We start from the raw sequence: 10,719 nt of genomic DNA on the forward strand, positions 1-10,719 counted from the left end.
AGGACCCTGTCATTAACTCTGGGACTCTGACACAGTCTCTGCTGCAGAGCGCCGGGGGAGGGGCAGCAGCCACCAACCCTGTGATGAGGAGCGGATTTGCTAAGCAAATAGGCACAGGTGTCCGCCTCGGGCACCTGCAGCTGTCCCCTGGCTGAGATTTGTGTTTGCTGCCCCTTCTGCTACCACCCACCTGTTGGTCAGAAGACACCCACAGTGTTCCCTCGTTCAAACCCAGGGGGCAAGACCCTTCCACCCGCCTCCCCATGTGGAACCCCATTCCCCAACACAGTCCGAGCAAGGCCCTCCCCAGCCCACCCCCTCGGCTCACTAGGTTGATTCCCAAGCCTCATCTCTGCTCCCAGATCCAAAAGGCCTTATGCCCTCCTCTCTTTGGACCTCGGCTACCTGATCCCAGCCCCTCCTGTGACAGCAAGTACACGATCAGCCTGCCACACTACAGGGCGGACCTGGAGCACACACAGGCCTCCATGAAGCTGTTGGAGAGCTGGGCTTTGCTCGCCTCCCTTCTTCCAGGACTCCTGCCTTCTTCTCTTACTCTATGGAGAGCTCCGCCCCCTCGCCAACAAGAGGTGATGTCAGGACCCCAGCCACACATGCGGGGGTGGGAGACACCAAAAAGCAGAGACTCGGTCTAAACTGAGAGCAGAAAAGTTGGTTCCTTCCCACCCCCAACCTAAGCCACCACCCCACATAGCCCAAATCAGGGAGGAGGCAGGGGTCAGGAATGCAGGCTGGGCAAAGTGTACACAGGTGACTTTGGCAGCAATCTGGGAGGCCTAAGAGCCCTGTGCAACCTGAGACCCTGCAGTCCCAGGGTAGAAGCCCAAGGCTGGGTCTGTCCTCAGCCTGCCACCTGCCCATGTCACCCCCTCCTTATCACATCCTCACACGGCTCAAAAGTGACCACAGGCCCAAGTTCCAGGGAACCCCTGCAGCATGGGTTCCGTCACCACTCGCTGCCCCAGGAGTGAGAGCGCCAGGAGCCTTGCTTGGCCTGGCTGTCTCTTTCTGGAAGTTAATGCTGAAAGGATAATTGCCCAAGTGCTCAAGTCTGGAAGCTGCAAAAGCTTAGGAACTGCCTGGATGCTGGATAGCGGTAAGGAAGGCACAGCACAGCCTAAGAGGTGGGCCTGGGGAACAAGAGGCCACTGTGTCCAGAGCCCCAGCCGCAGGGAGGGCTCATGTCACAAGCAAGTGTCTACTGGTGCGTGTGACAGACTGGCAAGCTTACACAGCATTAGTAGACACCACAGAAGACTTCAAGCCACGTTTTCTCCACGGAATATTTATCTTCTTTTTCTTAAACAGTGCTATTTTTTAAGATTTAATTATTTTGGGCCCGGCGCAGGGGCCTAGCAGCTTAAGCCCTCGCCTTGAAAGCCCCGGGATCCCATATGGGCGCAGGTTCTAATCCCGGCAGCTCCACTTCCCATCCAGCTCCCTGCTTGTGGCCTGGGAAAGCAGTTGAGGATGGCCCAATACGTTGGGACACTGCACCCGCATGGGAGACCCAGAAGAGCTTCCAGGTTCCCGGCTTCGGATCGGCGCACATCGGCCCGTTGCAACTCACTTGGGGAGTGAATCATCGGACGGAAGATCTTCCTCTCTGTCTCTCCTCCTCTGTGTATATCTGGCTGTAATAAAATGAATAAATCTTTAAAAAAAAAGATTTAATTATTTTTATTGGAAATGCAGATCTACAGAGAAAAGGAGAGACAGAGAGAAAGATCTTCTATCCGTTGGTTCACTTCCCAAGTAGCCCCAAATGTCCAGAATTGAGCCTATCCAATACCAGGAGCCAGAAGCTTCTTCCAGGTCTCCCACGTAGGTGCAGGATCCCAAGGCTTTGGGCCATCCTCGACTGCTTTCCCAGGCCACAAGCAGGGAGCTAGATCAGAAGTAGAGCAACCAGGACACAAACCGGAGCCCATATGGCAAGGATTCAGACACTGAGCCAACAAGTGCCGGGCCCAACATTTATCATTTTTTAATTAAAAAAAAAAAAACCATTAACAAAGTTGCATGGAGCGGGTGAACTGAGGCCAAGCCCCTGCCTAGACATACAGAAGTGAACATCTCATGCCAGTGAAATCAAAAGGCAAGGAAGGCCTGGGCAAGCTTGCAGCATGCCCATACTGCGCTCTGCAGGGAAGGGGCAGCCCCTCCTGCAGGCACAGGGGTCCTGGCATGTCCCCTAGACCAGCACCCACCTCCAGGAACTCGGTCACCACTGCCCATGATTCTCCAGTGCCTACAGCAGTGTCTGGCACACAGCAGGTACCCACAGTCAATGTTTGCTGAGTGACTTAACGAAGTCTAATGAGGGCAAAGAGATGAATTGTCAGTGTCCACCCTGCAGGCAGGTGTTCTCACTGCCTGAGAAGGTCTCAGAGCAGGGACTCCAGCAGAGGTGTGCAGTTAAGACCATCTGGGGTGAGGCCAGTGCCATGGCATAGTTGGCCACGCTTCCACCTGAGGCACCAGTATCCCATGTGAACGCTGGTTCAAGTACTCCACTTCCAAGACAGCTCTCTGCTTGTGGCCTGGGAAAGCAGAGGAGGATGGCCCAAGCACTTGGGCCTCCGTGCCCACATGGGAGACTTGGAAGAAGCTTCTAGCTTCTGGTTTCAGACAAGCCCAGCTCTGGCAGAGAATACATAGGCTGGCAGGAACATCCTTTGAGAAGGCAGAACCTGGTCCAAAATGCCTGGCTGCCAGGGTGGAAGGAGCCATGAGACCCAGAACTGTGCCCAAGAGGCCCCTGACCCAAGGGATGCTACACCATCAACCCTCCCCCACCACCAACCCTGCCTTGGGCTCATCACCATGGTAAAGCAGGTTGGGAAGTGCACAGGAAGTTATAGGCGGGCGAGAGGTGGGGTCCCTTCTGACCCTCACATGGCCCAGGTCTCCAGGCCTCAGGAGAGATCTTCAGGGAGCAGGCATGAGATCCTGCCAGGGTCCACACATCACCTGCAGCTGCTCCCCTCAGTTCCTGGGCTGCAGCCAGCAGAAACCCTGCCCCTTCTACTCGCCCCAGTCAGCAGCCAGAGCCCTGGCCTCTGCCGCCTCCACCCAGGATGCAGGGTGAGACGGGGTGCTGGCCACATTCTGCTGCCAAGAACAGGCATGGGCCTGCTCTCCATTGCGGCCAGCAGTCTCCACCCACTGGGGATCCCCTCCCAGCCCCCACCCCTCCTCCCGAGCCAGAGTTAATGTACAATCTGCATGGGGAATGCTCACTACATGGGAGACTCCAAGGAACCCCTCCACTTACCTTCAATAGCTCCGGAGAGGATCTGAAGGCCGCCCCAGCCCCCTCCCTTTCCATGCCCCCTCTATCCTTCTCCCCAGATGCCCCAGCCCCCTCTGCCCACCAAGGCTACCCCAATAAATTAATTTACTGGGTGCTGGACCAGCCCAGGGAATTCAACCAAATCGGCCTCCAGAACTCCAATCATCCAGGGAGAGGGAGGCGGCAGGAACCAAGTGCAAATGGAGGCAAAAGATGCTGGAACAAGGTGGCACAGAAAGAGCAACCTTCACACAGGCCCCTGGGAACTCGGAAAAATTCACTGCAGACCCTGATGGAGCGGGCCTGGGCACTGCGCCAAAGCCGGCACCTTAGACAGACATGATCTGCAGCACTTGCACCTCCACCAAGCCCCAGGGGCCCAGGACCGTACCAGGAAGGAGCCAAACGGGTGAACGGTGTGATTAATGAGTTAATCCTGGCATGGGGCCCACCTGGCATGCAATGAGCCTGCAGGGAAAGCCTTTGACCCAACACCGTGATTAACCCTGGAGAGCAGTTTGCACTGCAGAGGAAAGGGTTAATGCTGCCCTACAGGCTGGGAGAAGCTGGAGCTGGGCACCAGGTCTTAAAGGGTGGGACACACATCCTCAGGTGGAGACTGGCAGGCGGGAAGGCAGGAGCAGCCAGGAGCAAAGGTGAGGGGCTGGGGAGCCCAGGACAGGCTGCAGGACCCAGGAGCACTTTACCACATCTAAGGCCGCAGACAGAGCGAACCCCAGAAGAGTAAGCTGGGGCCTGCACACACCAGCCGGCTCCAGAGGGCCAGGCTGGGAGGGTGGCTGTCTCTGGTTGCTGGAGGCACTTGCAGAGGGAAAGGACACCTTGGTCCCCAGGACCAACATGGCGTGGAGGAAAGGGCTGCAGGGCCACACACAGAGACCAAGGTGGGAGGAGGCAACAAGGATTCTCCTCAGAAGAGAGTCACTTCCCAGAAGCCTCCATCAGACACTAGGAGGGGAGCATCCCTATCGGCTCCCCCACCCACTGCTTCCCCCCTCAGCAGAATTCAGGGTGCTCCCTACACTATGTGTACCTGTTGTAGGCAGGTCCTGGCCTCAGCGCTTGCTGAGGGAGGCCTGCACAATGCTGACCCAGATGTGGCCCTATCCCTACCCTCAAAAAACCCTGTCCACTGGGGCCTGAGCAGAAGTCAAATCTACTGAGAGGAGGCAAGCCAGCCGGGCATGGAGAGGGACCAGGAGAGGCCTGGAGTGAGAGATAAGGCAGCTGAGTGGACTGGGATTCCCAATCAGAACTCCCTGCTGGCAGAGCCAGGGGAACCTACCCCTCCCACCCCTGCAGGAGGACTGAGGGTGACAAGGCTCTCCTCCAAAGAGGAGGTGCCCAGGGCTGGCTAGCATCCAGTCCAGCAGCGGGGAGAAGAAGGTGGGCTTGCCCGGAGGGGCAGCTGGGTGTGTCTGGGAGGAGGAGCTAGGGAAAGAATGGGCGCAGCAGGTCCTTCCCAGGCGCCTGCTGGAGAGGCGGGGACGCACTCTAGCCCCTCTTCCCAGTCCAATTCTTCCCAGCCCATTCTCTGCCCAATTCCTCCCCTGCCCTAGCCTGGCACAGGACACGCCCTCTCCCAGGGACAGGAACTGAGTCTCTGTTTATCCAGCGCAGACCCTGGGGGGTGGCGGCCAGAATTAATTAATGTTTGTAAAGTGTTCCCGAGAGAGCCTGGGACCAGGGACCCAGGGGCGCCAGATGAGCCGCTCAGGAAATTGGCAAGGAGAGGCGGGGAGAAGGGAGGCCAGTGAGCCAGGGCCCCAGACGCATGGAAGGGGTAGGTCCCTAAAACAATGATAATCCGAAGATACTGAACGGGTTGGGGCAGGACAGGAGAAAAAGTGAGAACTCCGCATCTGTACCACAGGATAGCCAACCACAGGATTCCGGGCTGTGGGCCTAGCCTGCCCACCCACACCTCGTAGCTCCGTTTCATCCCAGAACCGGGCATGTCCGGACCCGGGTGCCCTCCCCAGCCGGGGCCCCAAGCCACCACCCACCTGCCACCCCCAGGACCACCTGCAGAGGAAGTCTCCCTCCGCCCTGCGAAGAAAGGCGTGCATGGGGGGGTGGAGGCTTGGTGGAGCCGGGCTCCTGTTGCCAACTCCGGCAGGGCGCCGACTCCTACCTGAACAAACATTTCACTTCCTTTCTCTAAAAGCTGACGGCAGCCGATGCCCCTCGCCTTGGGGGCTCGCGCCGTCTAGGTCCCAGCCCCGGGGCGGTGACCGTGGGAGGACACGCGCAGCTGGCACCACGGCCCATCGCGCCCGCTTCCTGCCCGCGCCCCCTCGAGCGCGACTCACTCACCCCAAAGTGCTGATGAAGCCATTGACTGAGCCTTCGGCGTACAGGGAGACGATGTCCCCGATGTGAAGAAAGCTGGACATTTCGCTCATGGCTGCGTGCCTCTAGAGCGAGGGGCGGCTGGGGCGCCCAGGGGCGCGCGCCCAGGCTGGATGCGGAGCACCGAAGCGTCCAGGGGGCGGGAAGGGGCGCGCCCCCACCTCGGAGCCCGGCGCTCGGGACGGGCTGGCGGCCACGGGAGCGGGAGGCGGCGCGGTGCGGCCCGGGGTCCGGGTGAGGAGATGCCCGCGTCTTGGCGCGCCCGCCGCCCGCCCGCCAGCCCGACCCGGCCCGGCCCGCGAGTACCTGCAGCGTAGTGGGAGCAGGAAGTCTGAGGCCGCCACACACACATGCAAATCCCGCCCGGGAAGGCGGGGACGCCACACCCCGCCTCCGCCACCACCCCCTTGCCTCGGCCCGCCCGCCCGCCGGCACCCACGTGCACCGGCGCTCCCCTTGCGCCTCCCGGCCCGGCCTCCCCGACGCCTAGGGCGTCGCCTGCTCTCTCGACCCCCTGAAAACGCTCTGCAAGACTCGGGAGAAGTGCCGAGCTCCCGCAGGCTCGCTGGGCTGCCTTTCCCTGGAGACCCCGCCGTCTCCGCCCTCGAGGTTCCCACCTACAGCCCTGGGGTGGTTGAGACTCAATGCCAAAGCCCGGGGAAGGGGCGAACCCCGCGCTCCCGCTGGCGCTACGGTGTACGGCGCACAGAGGCCGCGCCCCGGAGCGCCCAGCCCCGCGGCCGCCGCGCAGCCTCTGCGCCCAGCTGAAGCCGTCTGGCGCTTAGAGGCGCGCTCGTCCCTCTGAGGCCGAGCGGATCCGGATTCATTTTTCTCAACGCGAGAAGCCTTTTCATTGCACAATAGAAAGTGCATGGGTTTGGAGGGGAAATGAAGCAATGGGTGGGTTTTGTTTTTTCTCTCCGCATTCCTGTGTACAATGAGATCCAACCTCCCAATCAGTTCAGCCTCTCCCTCTCCAGGAGTTGGCTTAAGGAACTTTCGGCTCCTTCTGTGTTTCCACAAAAAGAAAAAAAAAAAAAAAGTGCGGGGTGGAAGGGAGCTACCTTGGCCAGTTACTAGCCGACCCACGCAAGGAGTCTGCGGTGCGGGGCACGGCTGCCAGGCTACTGCTCTCCCAAGTCCTGCCTTCGGATCCCTGTCCCCGGCTTGCCCACTTTCTGTTCCGTGCCACAGGCGTTTGGTGTTGCTTCCTCGTCCTTCTATTTGAACTCCCGGGCTGCAGTGCCCACTGGCACCCTACTCCCGTTTGATCTCTTGTTCCCTTCCGGATTCCCCTACACACTCCGCCCCACTTCCTGAGGGGTAGGGTAGGGGGCGTCCGTCCCAGAAAGGAAGGGACTCTGATGCTGAAACAGGAAGAAGAAAGAGGGGAGGGGAGAGGAGAAGCCAGCTGAGGACCCGAGGAAGGAGGGGAGTCCAAGGGGTGTGGTCCCCTTGGAGCGCGGGAGGGGAGGACGTGTGTGGGGCCGCTGGGATCCGTGTTTGACCCTCTCGCTGGGACGCACAGTCAGGGTAAAGTTTCACAGCCTCTGACCAGTGGTGCACTCTTTGGTCTATATGCTACAGCAACAATACTTTTCTAAGACAATGCTTTGCCCTCAGGACCCGGGAGGCACTGGCTTATTTTCTATGCTCCTTCATGTGTTTGTTTTTGTTCTTTAAAAAATGTGGGCTGTCGTCGCACAATGCATGGCTTTTTGAATGCACCTACACGCGTTGTAAACGGCAGTGTGACAAATCTCATCCTAGCCACTCTGCCCCAAAGAGATGACCAGGGCCCGGAGATGAAGTGCCAGATCTCAAGGTCAGGCAGCAGGTTCTTCGCAGGAGCAGGAAGACGCGCCTTGACTCTGAGCCCGGTGCTCTGGGTCCCTGACGCTGAGCCGCAGCTGCTGCTGCCGCCTCCGCAGGAAGGACCAGCCCCCTGCACAGTCTCTCTTGTTCCCGGGGAGTCAGGTCACCCCTGTCTCCCCAAAGTTTAGAAGAGGGAAAGAGCTGTTTAAACCCAGCCTTCCCTGAAAATCTCAGCTGGTGCCAGACCCGGGTGGAGTCCCCAGCCTGCACCCATCTGCCTGTCCCCCTTCCCCACACAGTGGCGGTGCAGAGGGAGGAGCTGGGAACAGCGCCTGCAGGGGCCACCTGTGTGCTCCTCACCCCACCACGTCCACACATCCATGTGTGCACCCCAAGAACCTGGAGATGCCTCACTTTGGCTTTATCTGTCCCAAAGCACTTGCCCCTGGTCCTCCCCATCCTCCCCACCCCCAGCCACACACACACACACACACCCTCCCTGGGGTGCTCAGTACCTCTGGCCTCCACCACCCAGGGGCACCTAGCCAGGGGAACAGGCCTCCTTAGACACTTGGGAAGTGCTGGGAGACAGGCAGGCATTGCCACTTGCTGCCACACTCGGAGTTTTTCTGGTCCATGCTGTGTTTCCACAGATGCCAGGTCCCAGGCATCACGGCAGGCATTTGCTTAAAGAACGGTTCAGCTGGGTAAAACACAAACAAAAATAGGCATTTGGTGCAACAAATCAGGCCATGCTCAGGACGCCTGTGCCCCATATCCCTGTGTCTGGTTTTATGTCACTCTTCTCTTGCTAATTTGCACCATGGGAGGGAACAGCCAGTGACTCTCCAACTGGGGTCTCTACTGTGCAGTCTGAGCTCCGGCCTCCTGACTTCAACGAGGCCCAACCTGACTATTGCAGGTAGCAGAATACACTAGAGAGGTGGAAGATGCCTCACTATCTCTTTCCTTCATGCAAATAAAACATAGGAACATTTTTTTTTTTTAAAAAAGACAGTGGCCAGAGCGATGGTTCAACTGGCTAATCCTCTGCTTGCAAGTGCTGCCATCTGCTATGGGCACTGGTTTGTGCCCTGGTTGCCCCACTTCCCACCCAGCTCCCTGCCTGTGGCCTGGGAAAGCAGTAGAAGATGGCCCAAAGCCTTGGGGCCCTGCACCCACGTGGGAGACCCGGAGGAAGCTCTTGGCTCCAGCTTCATGGCTCCTAGCTTCTGACTGATCCAGCTTCAGCCGTGGCTGTCGTTTGCAGAGTGAGCCAGCAGATGGAGGGTCTCTCTGTCTCTCCTTCTCTCTGTAAACCTGCCTTTCCAATAAAAATAAATAAATCTTAAAAAAAAAAAAAAAAAGAAAAGAAAGAGAATGCCACCGAAGTCTTGCCCTCTACCCTGCTTGCTGCCCCATGGACCTCCTCCTTGCCCAGGAGACAGAGACCAGATGGCTTGCACGGCCCTCCAGACCTTCACACCCTCACAGCCCACCTGTGCCACTTGCACCCCGGCACATGCCAAGACTGCTCCTCAAGTGGAAGCTGCCTGTGGCCTCTCCGAGGGAAGGTTCCAGCTCTCAGATGCCTGGGTTGAGTCCCAGCGCTGCCACATCCTCCAAGCCCCGGCTTCCTCGTTGGTCAGCTGGGGAGAGGATTAATACATGGGAGGAAGGGCCCCGGGTGACCTAGTGCCATTCCTAGGGACCTCCTGCACTTGTACCCACTGTGCACATATTGTTGCATCCCCCCCTTACCCTTCTATCCTCCTGTGTCCCTGGCCAGAACAGGGTCTCTGGCCCCATGCTGGAGCACCAGTCTCTGAGATATGAGGGGCTGGCTCCATGGCACAGCAGATCAAGCCACCATCTGCATGCTGGCACCCCACAATGCAATGTGTGTTCGGGTCCTAGTTTCCCCACTTCCCATATAACCCACTGGGACGCTCCTGGGAAACGACAGAGGATGGCTGAGGGCTGGGCCCCTGAACCCGACGGGAGACCAAGTTGGAGCTGCAGAGTCCTGGCATGGGTCTCACTATTGCAGCTACTTGCAAAGTGAACCAGCAGATGGAACATTTCTCTTCCTATCTCTTTCTCTCTCTTTCTCTCTCTTTCTCTGTCACTCTGCGTTTCAAACAAAATAAATCTTACAATTCTTGTGAAATATTTAAGAAATAAGAGATTAAAATATAATGTCCAATACTTTTCTTCTAACTTGGTCAAATCTTAAAATTTTTGCGAAATTTGGTTCCAACTTGTTTTTTTATAAAGCACGAAACCTTAAAAATTCAGCTGCAGTTCCTTCCAGGGACAGGCACCCTACTCTGGTGCACACACAGTGGCCTTCAGAAGCCAAGTCCGACAGCACTCTGCAAGCCTGCTGATGGACAGAGTGCCGTCCCTCTGCGTCTCCTTTGATTCGTGGGGCTGCTGTGTGGTAGTGCACTTCCTGACCACATCACAATTTGTTTATTCATTTTATTGGTGACACAGCTTAGATAAAGACTTAGCTAAGCTCCTGCTCTTAAATGTTGCAGTACAATCCCTTAAAGACATAAGATTATTTATTTTAAAGGCAGAGCAACCAAGAGAGGGAGTGGGAGGAAACCGAGAGAGAGATCTTCCATCTGCTGGATGACCGCAACAACACCCGGGGCTGGATCAGGCCATAGCCAGGAGCCAGGAACTTCGACTGGGTCTCCCACGTGGGTGGCAGCCATTCAAGGACTTGAGCCTTCGTCGTCTGCCGCCCTGCTGCATTAGCGGGATAGCTGGATTGAAGCACATAACTGGGACGCCAGCACTGTGATACGGGACACTCGCAGCCCAGGCAGCAGCTTGCTACACCAATGCCTGCCTGCTCCCCCCTCCACCCTGTCCAGTTCTTTTTAAAAGAGACAGGAATCTGTCAACTCCTCAAATAACTACAACAGCTGGGCCTGGGCCAGGAGGAAGCTAGGAACTGGGAATTTAACCTGGGTCTCCCAACTGGAGTCATCACCAGCTGCTTTCCAGGTCTCTATTAGCAGGAAGCTTGGATCCGTGGAGACGGGATTCAGACCCAGACTCTGAGTTATGGGATGTTGGTTTCCCGAGTGACAGCTTAACGTGCTGAGCCACCGTGACCATCACCATATCAGCAGCTTTAAAGCTCAGGTTTGGGGCCAGTGTTGTGGTAGAGTGGGTTAAGATGTTACACAAAACGCCAC

The 10,719-nt window shown here is 57.6% G+C and overlaps 1 protein-coding gene across 1 annotated transcript in view; it reads right to left on the reverse strand.

The window, feature by feature from the left end:
• Nucleotides 1-6,038, reverse strand: part of ITPR3 (inositol 1,4,5-trisphosphate receptor type 3) — a 59,471-nt gene extending 53,433 nt beyond the window's left edge. Inside the window, exon 1 of the mRNA XM_004590276.2 lies at nt 5,654-6,038. Within this exon, the coding sequence (XP_004590333.1) occupies nt 5,654-5,742 (89 nt within the window). The 5' untranslated portion in view covers nt 5,743-6,038. The remainder of the gene's footprint in view (nt 1-5,653) is intronic.
• Nucleotides 6,039-10,719: the final 4,681 nt, after the last annotated feature.

This window comes from Ochotona princeps, chromosome 1, assembly GCF_030435755.1.
Source record: "Ochotona princeps isolate mOchPri1 chromosome 1, mOchPri1.hap1, whole genome shotgun sequence".
NCBI classification, from domain to species: Eukaryota; Metazoa; Chordata; class Mammalia; order Lagomorpha; family Ochotonidae; genus Ochotona; species Ochotona princeps.